Here is a 17,479-nt window from a genome sequence, read left to right on the forward strand (position 1 = left end):
ATTTCTTTGGGGCAGCTAGGTGGCACAGTGGATAGAGCACTGGCCCTGGAGTCAGGAGTGCGTGAGTTCAAATTCGACCTCAGACACTTAATAATCACCTAGCTGTGTGGCCTTGGGCAAGCCACTTAACCCCATTTGCCTTGCAAAAACCTAAAAAAATTAATTTCATCATCTCCTGAGGTGAAAGGCTCCTTCCAGATACCTAGGGACATAACCTCTAAGTCATTTTTGAATCTTCCCCCAGCCTCATCCTACACATCCAACCAGTCAATATATATTCTGCCTTCATTGCATCTCATCCCTTCTCTGAAGTCTTTCATTGTATGACCCATGTTCAATATCTTCAGATTGCTGAAATAGCCTTGAATCCTGCCTTGAATCTAATCTTCTCCAACAAATTATCAACATTGATACTTGAATATTTGGATATGTTGATTTTAAAATATCTTCAGTGGCATCCCATTTTTTACTGGGTGAAGTATGTTTTATCTTAAGATTCAAGGCCATGTACCATTTGATTCTAACTTTGTTTAACACCTACTTTAAAAAAAAACTTTATCACCTACTTTAATGGCACTATATTTTAAAGAGTCAACACAGAATTGTGGAAAATATTCTAGATCCAGAATACCTGGGTTCAAATTCCAGCTCTTCTTTTGAAGGTAATCTATATGTCCTGGGCACTTAGTTATTTTAGCCTCATCAGAAAAATGAAAGCATTGAACAATTATGCATGAAGCTCCTTTGATATCTAAAGCTGGGACTTTATGATCCTCTCTTTCCAGTCATATACCTCTTTCTTGTACTTATCATAAATTCTAACCAAAGGAAATTATTCTTCATTTCCCTGTTCTTGTCCTGCACTCTCACGTTCTCTCTTAAGAGAACTTAGACTCCCCTTTCTCTCCTTCATCTTTTAGCATCTTTCTCTTTGTTTGCCAGAAAACTAACTGATACTTCTGCTATGAAGTGAAAGTGATTATCCCCTTTCAAAACTTTATCGTTATCCTTTGACTAGATAATCTCAGAATCATATTTAACTCATTTTCTCTCTCTGGTATCATCATTTTGTTGTTTGTATATGTATCTTCAAGAGCAAAGTTGATCATTTTAATTAATAATAATTTATATTTCTACTTTAATATATCTTTCTACATAATCTTCATTTCTTACTTTAAAACTTACTAATGTAAAGATGGGATTGAAATTACTACACTCCATTTTATCTCTGATATATTAAGAGGTAAAAATGTCTCAATCTATCAGAAAACTTTAGACTAAGTACAAAAAGTTTTAGGAGGGAGAAAATTTTTTAAGTTTTTAAAAAACCATTGGATAAAGGGGCAACTAGGTGGTGCAGTGAATAGAGCACTGGCTCTGGAGTCAGGACGTCCTGAGTTCAAATGTGACCTCAGACATTAATACTTACTTAGCTGTGTGACCCTATACAAGTCACTTAACCCCATTGCCTTGCAAAAAAAACAAACAAAAACCCAATGGATAAAATAAAAGGACATCAGATAAAAAGCCTGCCTAATGGAATGAGAAATTTGATCAGCATCTCCAAGGATCAGTTATAAATCATCAAATGAATTGGAAAAGGAAGGCTTTGTTAGAGGATATGGCTTTCATCCCTGAGAAGAAACCACGTGGGATAGGGAGTTGTGGAGAGAGTTTAGTTTTGGCCAAGGCTCTTCACACACAACACTTCTTTGACCAGAGAAGGGCATTCCCACTTTAAAGAGTACAGAGAATATTGGACTTCTAATCTTCTCATTGGAATACTAAACGGTGTCCATAAATCAGCTCATTCCAAACTCAGTGTCATCTGAAGCCAAGGACAGATTAGATTCACAGCTCTACAAGGAGCCCAGGAAAAAAAAGTATATGATGCCTAATAGAAACTTCCTGAGTATTCCACAAATGAAAGAAAAGAACTTCTAGGAAACAGAAACTCTGAATTATCCCTTAGGCACATGTACCCTAAGCTTTTGTCCATTTTCTTCCTATACTTTGTATGTTCTTATGGAATAATGGGTCACAAATGTTTAGGAAGATGTATTATGCCAATTGTTTTTATTGCACTACCTTAGTAAATATTTCTAAAAGCTACCTAAATCTGAATGACTAAATTATTATCAACTGATAATCCTGACAGGGGGTGGGAGTGGGAAATTTAGACTAGTGGAGACTCAAATTGATTTCATTAGAGTATCATCCCTGGTCCTTTGGGGTACTGTTAGACCTTGAGGAAGATATGTAGCTGGTCATACTCTATCAGTCATCAAGGATTTATACTATGTATCCAGAATGTGTTAAACACTAAGAAAATGAAGAAGGGGCTGGTGAAAATACCTGTTTTGGGAACCTGCGAAATTAGTATAAGGACTACAGTAAGGTCTCTCACAATCATGAAATATCAGCATCACTATCCCCACTTTGAAGATAAGAAAACTGAGCCCCTGAGAAATGGGATGGCATGTCATATAGCTAGTAACCATTAGAACTGGGATTCTAAGTCTTATCTGTTATAGTATGCCTAAATCAAAGCCCAAGTGCTTTGAAGACAATAGGAATTTTGTCAATATTCATTGAATATAACTGAACTGAGTAGTAGGAGTCAAAGCTGTCAGATCATCTTTTAGGATTTCAGTCATTTATAAAATGAAAGAATCAAGGTGGATGACCACCATGATGTGGGCGACCTCCCTGCACCAGCTTATTGAGAGAAAAGAGACTGGGTCTCCTGATTCTGTCAATCTGGGAATTGTTCCACTACCCCCAAGCAAACCCTCCTTCAAGGTAATTTATATTGGATTATAGGATCACTCAATCAGTCAATCAACTAATATTTATTCAGTGCCTAACATGTACCAAGCACTGTGCCAGAATGAAAAGTATCCCTACACATAAGGAGTTCATAGTCTAATGAGGGATTCAAGTATATATAGAAATATCTTTAGAAGAAAAATGAGAGCAAAAATAAACACAGAATAGTTAAGAAGGGAAAGAAGTAGTCTACTTTCCTATGTTGTCTCCACACCCTACCCTCCACCCACACCCAGTCTCCTTGAGGACAAGGGATTGTCTTTCTTTTTTATTAATTCTATCCCCAGCATTAAACACAGTTATCTGGCATGTAGGAAATATTTAATAAAAGTTTATTGATTACTGGAGTTAAGGGGAGTTCTGTTTGGGATATGTCTATAGGATACTCATTCTGAAATGTTCAATAAGCATTTGGTGATGTACAATCAAAACTCGAGAGAGAGAGAGAGAGAGAGAGAGAGAGAGAGAGACAGAGACAGAGACAGAGACAGAGACAGAGAGAGAGAAAGAGAGAAAGGGTCTGGATGGGATTGGAATGGATCTGTGAGTCATCTACATAAACCCACAGCATTAGAAGGGTACCTTAGAGACCTTTAATTCCAATTCCCTCATTTTACAATTGAGAAAACTGAGGGAAGAAGTAATTTAGCATTTGTATCATCAGCTTTTATTCACATAACAATCCTGAAGGAAGGCGCTTTTATTTGAACCTAAATCCTAAGATTCTAGATCCAACAAATACTCTCTACTATATTGTGCTATAAACCTGAGTCTTTTCTTATGAAAATGTTTAACCACTATGCTAATAAGTTCAATAGCATGCACTTTTCAATCACAACATCAAGACACCACCTTAGCAATTTTCCAGCAAATGAAAACAACTCTCCCTAAATCATTCTATTAAAACTGAATGATGCTGATAAACTTTACCTCACAGTTTAAAAAACTATTATTATATCAGAAAACAGCAGGAGTTTTACCTTTTTACTGGATCAAGAACAATATTTTTAGGATAATTTAATTCTTTCAAGAGGACATGAGAATTGTTTCCTTTCATGTCTGTAACTTCAATTGTCCTTTTCAGTTGATTGGACCACACAATTTCTTCATGTATCCAATTTATGGCCATTCCTGAAACCCCTTTCTCCACATGGCACAGAATCTGTGAAATAAAATCTTTAATTGGGTTATGAAACTTTCCTCATCACCACGATTTCTATCACTAAACATACATCACCATTAACTATTTTATTCTCTAGAGCACTTTGAATAAAATGAATAATCCCTGAGTTACTATTATTATTTTTCTCATTTCAAAATTAGCACCAGAAATCAATCTCAAAATAACACTTCTTGGCCCAATATTTACTATCATAGTTCTGACATATAAAAGTTCTGAAAAAATGCACACCATTAGAATCAGATAGTGAATTAATTAGACATTAGCAATCATTTCCACTGTTTTAAAAGTGAAATCTACATCAAAGCTTATTGGAGTTCATGATAATAATACTTTAAAAATTTAATTCAAAATTTCAACCAATCCCCCCACCACCACCACCATATGCAACATTTTGACAGAATATGATTAAGACTCTATAGAGTTCATGTGTCAGATTGGGAAGAAAATGGACCATATATTTTATTTCATCCTTATCCTACCCTGTTCTCCCATAACTATGTATACACAAATGCCTAGAATTTATCTTCCCATATCTTCAGCCACTGAAATTCTTTGTTTAATAACTCAGGTGTATTCAGCTCCGTGAAACCTTCTTTGAATCTTACCAAATAGAAGCAAACTTCTCTGCCTCTAATTTCTCATTTTGTTTGACCTCATCTACAAACTTATTTTTATTTTAACTTACATTATACTTATTTGTGCAAATGTCTCTTCTTTCTGCTAAACATAACTTTCTTGATATAGTATCTTTTTTTCTCCTTTGTATTCCTAGCCTTTGATACAGTTCCTTGTCCTTGAAGATATCCTCTGAATTGAATTAAATTTTGTTGTTATCTTTTTCATCCTCCTATTTCCTTCTTTATTAATGTCCTTTACCCATTCACTACCCTTTGGAACTCCAGATTTTAAGTAAAGTACTTAAACAGCAAGGGTTTCTTCTCTTTTTTTCTCCAGTTGGGGCCAGACCTTCCCCTTTCTTGGGCAACACCCCACACATCCGATATTTCAACTTTTCCTCTATCACATCAAAAAGCACTTGTTCTTTTTCTTGCTTTCTCAGGGATTTTTTCTCTGTTAGATGATAAGCACTAATATAGTGAATTAATGTATGTTTGTGTTAATGTTATTCATCCTAGGGAAGGTCAATAGACCTTTTTAAATGATACTTTAACTCCATCGAGGAAATTCAAATTTCATATTGCACACTGATGCTTTAGCAAACTAGGGGAAGAACAGATGCCTACCTATTTCACTTAAGTGGAGCTCTATCCCTATGAACAAGTGAGTGACTTTGTCTAACCCCTCAACTTGGTTCACCATTCCAATTGTAAGGTAGTAGTATAAGCAAGGACTTAAAACAAGTCAGGACTGAAATTTCACTACCTGTCCAATTCTGACCCTCTTGGGAAACCTTCCCAATTTTCAGGTTCAGATTTAACTTTTGTAAAATTCAATATACTTATTTTAACACTGGTTTATAATAACTGTCCTCTTGGGTATCTTCACTCTTCCTGTTTCTACTTGTGCCACAGTAATAAATCCCTCCCTATCAGAAAATTGTATTACAACACCACAGCACCCTGAGCACCAATAGAGGTCATCTTTGACCTTATTTTGCTCAGTTCCAGGTCTCCTCAACATCTACAGCTATAGCCTCCCTTTCTAGCTCATTTTTATCTTGAATTTCTTCATTAGATTTAAGCTCCTTGAGGGCAGGGACTATGTAACATGCCTTTATCTATATCCCCAACACTTAACCCAATGCCTACATTGTGCTCTTCTCTCTCTCTCTCTCTCTCTCTCTCTCTCTCTCTCTCTCTCTCTCTCTATCTCTCCTCTCCAGCTTTGTAGGACCTTACCATACCATCATAGGATGGTTGTAAGGGTTGTAAGGAAAGTGTTTTGTACACCACTGTGGAAATAGCACTTTACATTATAAATTCTTATTCCAAAGGTAATCCCTGAATTTGCACAGTACCATAATAACCAAGTCAGAAAATCTCATTTTGAATAAAGAATCAGGGAATCATTGTTCATCGAAATTAACTGGCATTTTATCAAACTGATTGCTCAATTCAGAAAAAAAAAGGTCACTCTTATGATCCCAAACAGCACGTGATATATCTATTATGAATACAAGAAAAAACTGGACTGGACCTCTCCAAATTAAGGTCACTGATTCTCTAGCACTGATACAATATTGGCCATTTCCTGCTAAGCAACATATAACCTCAAGCTCAATTGATTTCGTGTCCCTGTCCAACATTCCACAAATACTAAGATGGATGGCAGGTACTTTACCTCTTTCTTTGTGCCATTCAGGAATACTTTTTGCAGGAGTCTTCTTTCTAAGTCCACCCAATAGACTTTCTCCTTTCTATAATGAAAATCCATCAATACCACTATGCCAGCATTAGTTGCCACTTGTTCGTGGTTAGTCCCCTCCATGTCAATCCTAAAGATAGCATTTCCATAACTGAAAATTAAGAATGGTGCAGGATCTGAGGGGGGAGGGAGAAATCAAGTCATGCATTAACATCACTTTTTAACGATTATTCAGCTAAATTGAAAATTACTCCAAATAGAGGTAGAATTATTTGTTTGCAGTTCATCATTTTAATCACCATCATTCTAATCATTTTCTTGTTTCCCATAAGGAAATAAATACAAAATTACAGTAGTTGGATCACAGTATTTTAAATACATGGTTTTAAAATGCAAAAATTTAAATACATAAATAAAATTAATAATCTCAATTGTGGTAAATAAGTGTTACCAAATTAATTGGGTTGTATGGAAATTCTCATTATTCTAATTGCCATCATTCTAATCATTTTCTTATTTCCAGCAGGAAGATAGGTACAAGATTACAGTAGTTGGGTCATGGGTTTTTTTTTTAACTATTCAGATAATCTTATTAATTAATTATGGGAAATAAATGTCATCAAATTAATTTAGGTTAATGAGGAAAATGAAAGGCACAAAAAGTAAGGAAGCTTCCCTATACTGGTCAGGCTTTAATGTGTGAATAGAAAACCTATTGTAATTTCTAAAGTATGAAAAATTCATATGTTCATTAGTTTAAGGGCCAATGTTTTAATCATAAGATGTTATAAATATAAAGTTACAATTATTAACATTAATACATTTGAAATTGTCTCCTCCCCACCTCATCTCCCTCACTTCATCTTCTAATTGGTTAAGTAAGAGACACAGAAGTAAAAGTAGAGAAGAGAGGAGAGAAAAGAGGAAGGAAAACTCAAGACTGAGGTCTTGAGACATCTCAAAGAGACAGAACTAAACCCAGCTCTGGTTTACCCCCCCCCCCATCTTCTCTGTCCTCCTGGAGACCTTAAATGCATCCCTTCGTGTCAGTGAAGGGTATCTATTCATCTACTATTGGTCCTGTGACTGCCAGACTTCCACCATAACCATTGCTTTTCTGGTATTTCATAGTCAAAGAAAGAGAAGGTTAAAATCATTATGGAATTTTTGTTACTGAGATTTAAGATTATTAGCTCCTCTTCCTGATCTTCAGGGCACAAAAGCAGACCTTTAGAAATTTTGTACAGAAAGAAACTTTCCATTTGCCATTCTTAATGTAGAAGTAACTGAATTCTCAAATCCATGCAATAAGGGATTCCCTAGGAATCCTCACTTCTCTTCCTAAGGTTTTACAGAGTAGAGACATAGATTGATTTAGACCACAAATTTCTTGTCAGAGATAATATGTACTATGCTCTCCTAAGTGACTAATGTTATATACCTTCTGGGCACTCAACAAATGGCAGTATAGATAGAATAAAGAACTGACATGGAAGGCAAGACCTTAAATTCTGGCTGTGGAACCCTGGATAAGACTGTCAATCAATCAGCTAATGTTTATTAAATAACTACTAAGTACTGACCTCAAATCTGGCCTCAGACCAGATTTGGGTTAACCCCTATTTGCCTCATATGTAAAATAAGAACACACCAAAATAAGGAAATGGCAAACCACTCTAGTATCTTTGCCAAGAAAAGTCCATGGACAATTAGTCCCTGGTGTCACAGAGCCAGACGCAACTGAATGACTGAACAACAACAATACCCTGGCATTAAGCTATATGTGCTGCTATCATTATTATCTATCGTTTGTTGTTCAATTGTGTTCATCCCTTTGTGACCCCATTTAGGGTTTTCTTGGCAAAGATCCTGGAGTAGTTTGACATTTCCTTCTCCAGCTTATTTTACAGATGAGGAAACTGAGGTAAATAGGGTGAACTAACTTGTCCAGGATCACGTAGCTAAAAAGAGACCAGATTTGAACTCAGGAAAATAAGTCCTCCTGATTTAAGACCTGACACTCTGTATACTGTGCCACCTAGCTGCTCTACCTCGAGCTAAGCATTTTACCAATATTATCTCATTTGATATTCGCAACAACCTGGAAAGTGGGTGTTGCTATTATCCCCCTTTATAATTGAAGAAACTGAGGCAAACATAAGTGTCTAAGGCTAGTGTGAAACTCAGTCTCCTGAACCTAACACTGGGTGAAAAAAGAAAGAAAGAAAGATGAGAAGTCTTTAATGACGTCTATAGTATTTGTCTCACATGATTGTTGGAAGGCTTAAGTGGGATAATGTATTCAAACCCTAAAACACTTGTTCCAGATATGACATCCCACACCTGGAGGTAAGGTTGAGGCTAGTAGATTACTGGAATCTGGGAATTCTGGGCTGAAGCCGAAAGGATGATTGTTAACACTATATCTAGCACCAACATGATGAGGACAGAGAAGCTATGGGCAATTAGGAGGCTCAAGAAGGGGCAAAGTGGCTCCATTTGGAAACCAAGTAAGTCAAAGTTTCCCATGCTGATCAACAGTGGATTGGCCAGTAAGTGACCACTTAACTTCCAGCCCAGGTAAGATAGGGACACCCAGTCTTAAAAAAATAAAAATAAAACCCTATTCTTTGCCCTATTTGCTCAGATCATAAGATAAGGAATTAAGGATGGGAAGGGTATAAAGAAACTTCTAGACTTTGTAGTTGCCTGATGGTTGAGAGGCAACCAATTAGTTCTGTGTAACATCTCCTCCCTCCCAGCAGTTGGTACCAATGCTCAAAAAGATGGTACCAGAGAGAAGCTTAGCAACACAAGATCAACAAAAATAATATTCCCAACAAAGAACAAGGTGATGACATCGTCAGAGGGCATGAGCAGCCTTGCAGCCTTGGATGTATGTTGTTCTAGTCATGGGTGTATCTTATGTTTATGTCTCTTCACATTCCACTGACACACCTTCCTTATGTGTGTGCCCTTCATTTATGTTCTCCTGTTTATAAGTTCTCTGAGGCATGCCCTTCACCCATTCCTAGTAGGATACCTTAGGGGAAGGGCTGAGAGAGAGATCTTTACTTGTCATTTCATTTGTTGTACTATTGAATTAAATGACTTTTGCTTGAATTAATGTATCCTCTATTAAAATAAATCAGATTCAATTTTGATCAATGCACAGCATGGAAACAATGTAAAGATTATCAGATTGCCTTCTGTGGGGGGAGGAGGGAAGAGAGGGTGGGGAAAAATTGTTAAATTCAAAATCTTATAAAAATGATAGGTAGAAACTGCTATTGTATATAATTAGAAAACATAAAATACTTATATAATAAAAATATATCAAAGGGCAGCTAGGTGGCGTAGTGGATAAAGCACTGGCCCTGGAGTCAGGAGTGCCTGGGTTCAAATCCAGTCTCAGACACTTAATAATTACCTAATTACCTAGCTGTGTGGCCTTGGGCAAGCCACTTAAACCCGTTTGCCTTGCAAAAACCTAATATATATATAATATATATATATATATATATATATATATATATATATATATGTATATATATATATACATATATGTATATATATATATACATATATGTATATATATGTATATACATATATATATATATATATATAATCAGTTAAATTCTTCTCTCACAACATATTCAATTTTGATCTATGTTTAGCATGGTTACAAATGTAGAGCCTGTATCAGATTGCTTTCAGTTGGGCATAGAGGGGAGGGAAGGAAGGAACAGAGGGAGAAAAATTGTAAAACTCAAAGCTTTTGAAAAAAAAGTTTGGTAAAAACCACCATTGTATGGAGTTGGAAAAATAAATAAAATATTTTTTAAATAAGGAAGTTGGTATTAGAATCTAGTTCCTGTGACATTGTAAATCCTCTAAGATCTCAAATCACAGAAATATTAAAAAATATATTAATTGAATAAAATATATCCATTAGAGCTTCTAAGCTATAGTTTTTGAGTTGATGTTGACCAACAAAATGCCTTGAACCTAGGATAATTTTTCTGGAGTCTCTTCATACCAAAGACAAAGTATCAGAATATATTCAAACCCGTGTTAAGTGCATACTCAAGAGGAAGGAAGAGGAGGAAGGAGGGAAGGAAGGAAAAGAAAGGAGAGAGAGAAGGGAAAAAAGAAGGGGATAAAAAAGGAGAGAAGGAAGGAAGGGGGAAAAGAGGAAGTAAGGAGGAAAAAAGACACTTCAGTAGAAGTTTCTAAAAATACAAAAGTTGATGGCAACCAAAAATATTTCAAATGAGAGATATAATGTTAAAAAAAACCCAGCAACTCTATAGAATACTTTCATATTATAAAGAGATAATAGGAGTCCTGGTACTTTTTCTAAAGAATTTTTTTTCCCTTAAGACCGGACTGCCTGAATGATTTTTCTAGTTTTACAAAGTGAAGCATATGTGATTCAGTTATTCATTCTTATTCCCTTTTGGCAATTACTGTACTTAGAAATCAGTTAGCACTTAGCTTAGGTGTTTATGTCAGTAATGTAGGATAGGACTAAAAGAGGGAAAGAAAGAGTGTGGAGACAGATAGCCAGGGATAGAAAGAGACAGAGACAGAGACAGAGATTCAAAGAGAGTGAGGGAAAGAGACAGAGAGGCAAGGCAAGAGGAAAGGGAAGGGAAGGAGGGAAGGGAAGGTGAGGAAAGAGGAGAGAGGAAGGGAGGGGAGGGGAAGGGATGTGTCAGGGAGTTTATGTTCTACTAGGAAGATATAATAAATTTACAGGTAAGTTAATACAGAAAACAAATAAAATAAATGCAAAGTAGTTTTGGGGAATGATAGGACACTAAAAAGTGGGGGAATCAGGAGCAGTCTTATTAAAGGAGGTAGCAGATAAGCTGAATCTGGATTGCTAAAACTTCCAAAAAGCAAAATTAAGGAGGGAGAATATTCCAAGCATGTGTATGGACTCTAAAAAGGCCCAGAAGCCAAAGATAGAACATCACAGACAGGGAAAAACAAATGGGTCAATTTGATCAAAGTGTAGAGTGCACAAGGGAGAGAAGCACAATATCCCTCTGCCAAGAAAAGGCTTGAGTCAGACTTTGAAGAACTTTGAATGGCTTCCCCTGCTAGAAAATGAAAATGATAGTTTTTCACCTCCATTCAGAGTAGTTGTGAATATTTATTTTATCCTTATGCAAAAAATTTCTACATGTTTTAGTGCTTGCAAAGGATAGAATCCAGGCTCACTGTAAATGCAGAACTACCTCTTAAAATAAATTATCCTGAAAGAGTCCCCAAAAATATGACACTTGAGGAAGATTCTCTCATAGCCCAAAAAACACTTCAGGGAATTTTCTCCTTTCCTAAGCATATATATGTATGTATGTATTCACCCCCTGGATTACTAAAACCAACCTCCCACTTGAAATTTTATTGTACACAGCATTATAGAAGGAAGTCTTATTAAAAGTAGGAAAACATAATAAAGACACAGGAATATATAATTACTAATCCCAAAGATATATGAAAATCCCTTAATGGGAGGGCTCCTCTGTTAAGATCTCCCTTAGCTTGCCCAAAAGACTGGCTCACTGTCAGTCAAAATTAGGAGGGATTAGTTTTTTCTTCCTCTCTACCATTAAATTTCCTACATTTTGCATGAAACTACCATAGAGTGGTCTCCCTTCAATTTCTCAGGCAAAGTGAAAGAAGACTAGGCTCCCTATGATGTTATTATCTAATTTACAAAAAACTTTGAAAGTAAAAAGATACATATATTAGAGTGTCATGCTGTTCATTGGTTTCATACTAGAGAACAAAATTAAATGATAAATTTTCCTCTAACTTGATCCCTCCAGTAATCCAAGAATGAGCCTCCTTGAAAAAGTTCCAAGATAAGGCTAATAACAATGACAGCTAGCATTTACATAGTACTCTAATTCAGGTGTTTAAAGTACTTTGTAAGTATTATCTCATTTGTTCCTATAGGGTTGTTGTACCTACCTCATAAGGTAGTTACTATTATTATGTCTTTTTTGATGGTGGTATTCAGTCAATTTCAGCCATATCTGACTCTTTGTGATCCATTTGGGGTTTTCTTGGCATAGATACTGAAGTGCTTTGCTATTTCCTTCTCCAGCTCATTTTATAAATAAGGAAACTGAGGCAAACAGGATTAAATTTCTTGCCCAGAGTCACACTTTTAAATATCAGAGGCTATATTTGAATTTAGGCACACCTGACTCCAGGTGCAGCATTCTATCTACTGTACCCCCTAGATGACTTGTATCTAATACCATGTTATTATGTCAGGTTATATTGAAAAAAGATTCCAGAATAGTTCATAAGAAAATGTCAGGGACGGCTAGGTGGCATAGTGGATAAAGCACCGGTCCTGGAGTCAGGAGTACTTGGGTTCAAATCTGGTCTCAGACACTTAATAATTACCTAGCTGTGTGGCCTTGGGCAAGCCACTTAACTTCATTTGCCTTGCAAAAAACCTAAAAAAAAAAAAGTCATATGGGGCAGCTAGGTGGCGCAGTGGGTAGAGCACTGGCCCCGGAGTCAGGAGTACCTAAAAAAAAAAAAAAGGTCATATAATGGTTGAAATTGTTCAAAGAGAAGCACAATTAATTGATTATCTTTTAAGATTTCCTAAATTATGCAGTTTTGTAGAGCCATTAACCTGGCATTAGGGTTTTATATGCAGGAGGTAAAAACCATGGAGGTAAACCATGAAAACATGGTTAACTTTCCCAACATCACCTTTCATTAAAATATTGTTTATGTTTGCCTTCAAGATTAGCAGAAATTTTCATAGGGGGACTTCCAAATTTTTCTGAGAAAAGATCAGAACTGAACTGAAAATTTGGTCTTCAAATATGAGACTCAAGTGAAGCATAAAAAGGTAAATAGGAAAGGCAAATCATAAGGACTTAATGATGTTGAACTTTTTATATTCCTGCCTGGGAAGATGATACTGATAACTCATATGAACATTCTCATTTATTAGGGCAGATAGAAGGAGTATATATAGAGCAAAGGTGGGAGCTGAATATGAAGGAATAATGTATTAAAAAGATAGAGTTAATGGATGAGAGGAATGTACTGGGAGAAAGGTAAAAAGGGGAGGTAGAATGAGGAAAATAATTCACATAAAAAGGGCAAGAAAAAGCTTTAGCAGTGAGTGAGCCTTAGTTTCATCAGAATTGGCTCAGAGAGGGAATAATACGCACACTCAATTGGATAGAGAAATTTATCTAATCCTAGAGGAAAGTAGGAGGTGAAAGGGTTATAGAAAGGGTCAGGGTAATGAAAAGAAGGAAAGATTTGGAGAAGGGATAGTCAAAACAGCACTGGCCTTGGAGTCAGGAGGACAGGAGTTCAAATTCAATTTCATGTACTTATTAGCTATGAACTTGGGAAAATTTCTTAACCCTGATTGCCTCACATCCAGGGCCATCTCCAGTCATCCTGATTTATATCTGACCACTGGATCTTAGATGGCTCTGGAGAAGAAAATGAGGCTGGTGATTAATACAGCAACCCCCTCATTTAAATCCAATTCATGTACTTGTCATGGCATAACCTCCCTGATGTCATGGTTTTCTTCGAGAATGAAGGATAAACATTATTTATACTTTTGAGGAGGGACAGTGTGAAAGGAGAGACAGAATAGAATAAAAGGGGTTGAGGGAAATAGGGTGGAGGTAAATGCAGCTCAGTAATAGTAACTGTCGGGGGGGAATATTGAAACCAATTTCTCTGATTTCAATAAAGGTCTCATTTCTCAAACACAGACAACTTAATCAAATTTGTGAAAACTAGGAGTCATTCCCCAATTGATAAATGATCAGAAGATATGAACAGTTTTCAGATAAGGTTATCAATGCTATGACCTTATTTTTTTTTAATTGTTCAGAAAAATGCACTATATTTGGAGAAATGAAAACTGAAACAATTCTGAGGCACTCCTTATTCCTATTGATTTGGCTAATAAGACAGAAGGGGGAAATAACAAATGTTAGTGGGGATGTAGGGAAAATGAGACAATGCTTACTTTTTTCTTTATTTTATTTTCCTTGAGGTTTCTTTTGGGGGGAATCTATGTTTTTTCCATGACTATTATGGAAATGTTTTGCATGACTATATATTTTAACCTATATCAAATATCTTGCTTTCTCAATAAGGAGGGATGGATGAGGTGGAAGAAGGTAGAGAACTTGGAACTCAATGTTTTAAAAAGGAATGTTTTTAAAATGTTTTAAATGTTTTAAAAAGGAACTTGTTTTTACTTGTAACTGGGAAAAATAAATTTAAATTTAAAAAAAAGATTAGCAGAGATTAGCAGAAAAAAATACTTTTACAAACCTTCAAGGATGAGAAAAATATTTCCAAGTTCAAAAACTCCAAAATGATGCTGAATTTGCTCTTCCATATTACTATAACTGATGGAAAAGCAAATCTCAGCTCTATTGGCAAAGTTAATTCAGCATTAAGGAATGGTATCATTTCACCAAACTAAATTAAAATGAATGTTTGCACAAAAGTCCTATTCCAGTACCTCCCTGTGACACTCAGACAATAAGGGGTTCTCCAAGTAGAACACAAACTCTAACTACTGGTGTCTGAGCAGCTAGGTGGCACAATGAGCAGAGTTGAGGATTTGGAATCAGGAAGCCTCAGTTTTGTTCATTCAAATCTGGCCTCAAAACTAGCTATATGATCCTGGGAAAGTAGCTTACCCCTGTTGGCCTCAGTTTTCACATCTGTAAAATAAGCTGGAGAAGGAGATGACAAACTACTCCAATATCTTTATCTGAAAGATACTGGGGTCATGAAGAATTGAACAGGACTGAAATGATTGAACAAACAACAACTTAGTTCCTTAGAAGAGCTATGAGTTTGGGTCCAGTCACAAATTGCACCAGCTGTCTAATGACTAGCCTAAGTTAAGTACAGAGGATCTCATCCCCAGAATGTAACTCATGGGGTGATAAATTTCTTGGCTAACATGATACATTAAACAAGTAAAACTGATAAGATCTTGTGATCCCTCCCATACTTCCACTTCTTAGGAAACAGGTGGAGAATGTCAAAATAAAGAATAGAGAGTTCAAGTCTGCCCTGTGAATATCTAGGTTGTGTGATCCTGGACAAATCACTGAGTCTTTCTTACAGAGTTCCCAAGAAATCCTCAAAGGTACAGCCCATATTGGTAGCAAGTTCTTCGTGGGTCCTTCCTTCAGAAATGAAGCTACAAGTCCATAATAACACATTACAGAAAAAGAGAAAATGACAAATTCTAGAAAAAGAATGGACAGAAGGAATGAAAAATTAAAGGAAAAGATAAAGAGGAAGGGGAGGAGGAAAGGGAAGAGGAGAAATGACAGCCAACAAGAAAGCAATGGTGTGTAATGCCCTATTACAAAAATTATCTCCTTTTATGCGGGGGGGTGGGAATACAATGTCTTCCAAGATCCACATGGTTCCCTCGGAATTGGCCAGAGGGAATAGGAGATTAAAAATGCTCTCTGTTCTTGCAACAAGAAAAAAATCATTGGAAAATACAATTGGACAAATACAAAAAGAGATTCAAAACTTCAACTGGTCGAATGGAAAACTTTTTCAAAAATAGAATTGACCAATTGGAAAAGGAGTTGCAAAGGGTAAATGAAGAAAATTCTTCTCTAAAAAAAGAATGGAGTCTGTGGAAACTAATGACTTCATGAGACAGCAAGAGTCTATTAAACAAAATCAAAAAAATCAAAAAATAGAAGAAAATGTAAAATACCTCATCAGCAAAACCACTGACCTCAAGAATAGATCGAGAAGGGACAACCTGAGAATTATAAGTCTTTGTAAAAACATTGAAGACAAAAAAAAAAACCTGGACTTAATATTACAGGATTCAGTGATGGAAAACTGCCCTGATATCATGGAACCAGAGGGCAAAATCATTATTTAAAGGATACATTGCTGATCTTGCTATCTCTTATACTTTATATTTCTTCCTTAAGGATAAGATTTCTCTCTCAAGGTGGCTAGGTGGAATAGTGGATAAAGCACCAGCCCTGGAGTCAGGAGTACCTGGGTTCAAATCCAGTCTCAGACACTTAATAATTACCTAGCTATGTGGCCTTGGGCAAGCCACTTAACCCTGTTTGCCTTACAAAAAAACCTAAAAAAACAAACAAAAAAACCCCCAAGATTTCTCTCTCATCACATTCAATTTGGATCAATGTAGACCATGGAAACAATGTAAATACTGGAAAATTGACTTCTGTGAAAGGTGGGGGGGAGGGGAAGTAAGATTAGGGGAAAAATTGTAAAATTCAAAATAAATAAAATCTTTAAGTACAAAAAAAAAGAATACATAAATTTCCTCCAGAAAGAAATCCTAAAATGAAAACACCAAGGAATGTTGTGGCCAAATTGCAGAACTATCAGATAAAAGAGAAAATTCTACAAGCAGCCAGAAAGAAACAATTTCGATACCAAGGAGGCACAGTAAGGATTTCACAGGACCTGGCTGCATCAACATTAAGGGATGGAAGGACCTGGAATGAGATATTCCAAAGAGAAAGGGAGCTTGGAATGCAGCCAATAATCTACTACCCAGAAAAGCTGAGCCTTCTTTTCCAGGGGAAAGGTGAACATAATGAAATGGGAGGCTTCCAACATTTCCTGATGAAAAGACCACACACACAGAGCTTAATAGAAAATTTGGGGGGCAGCTAGGTGGCACATAGGGGGCAGCTAGTGGCACAGTGGAGAAGAGCACTGGCCCTGGAGTCAGGAGTACCTGAGTTCAAATCCGGCCTCAGACACTTAATAATTACCTAGCTGTGTGGCCTTGGGCAAGCCATTTAACCCCATTGCCTTGCAAAAAAAAAAAAAAAAAGAAAGAAAAGAAAATTTGGACATCAAACAGGAGGCTCAAGAGATACATGAAAAGGTGTAAAAAAAAAGGTAAAGAAGAAAAACTGTTATCCAATAAGATAAAACTGACTGTATCTCCTCCTGGGAGAAAGATTCTCATAACTCTTGAGAATTATAACTGGAGAATTATAACTTGAGAATATACTTAGCCAGAAGTGATAGACACTCAAGACTTTTCTGTGACTCACATAGAATTATTTAAAAACAATACCTCATTTA

General features: G+C 36.2%; 1 protein-coding gene across 3 annotated transcripts in view; it reads right to left on the reverse strand.

Moving 5' to 3' along the window:
- The window catches only part of EGF (epidermal growth factor), a 139,743-nt gene that overhangs the window by 104,543 nt on the left and 17,721 nt on the right, over window positions 1-17,479 (reverse strand). For all 3 annotated transcript variants that reach the window (XM_074228712.1, XM_074228711.1, XM_074228710.1), the window contains exons 2-3: window positions 6,314-6,513; window positions 3,810-3,991 (exon numbers count right to left, since the gene is read on the reverse strand). In XM_074228712.1, the coding sequence (XP_074084813.1) occupies window positions 3,810-3,991; window positions 6,314-6,513 (382 nt within the window). The remainder of the gene's footprint in view (window positions 1-3,809; window positions 3,992-6,313; window positions 6,514-17,479) is intronic.

Source organism: Macrotis lagotis, chromosome 3 (assembly GCF_037893015.1).
Source record: "Macrotis lagotis isolate mMagLag1 chromosome 3, bilby.v1.9.chrom.fasta, whole genome shotgun sequence".
Classification (NCBI taxonomy): domain Eukaryota; kingdom Metazoa; phylum Chordata; class Mammalia; order Peramelemorphia; family Peramelidae; genus Macrotis; species Macrotis lagotis.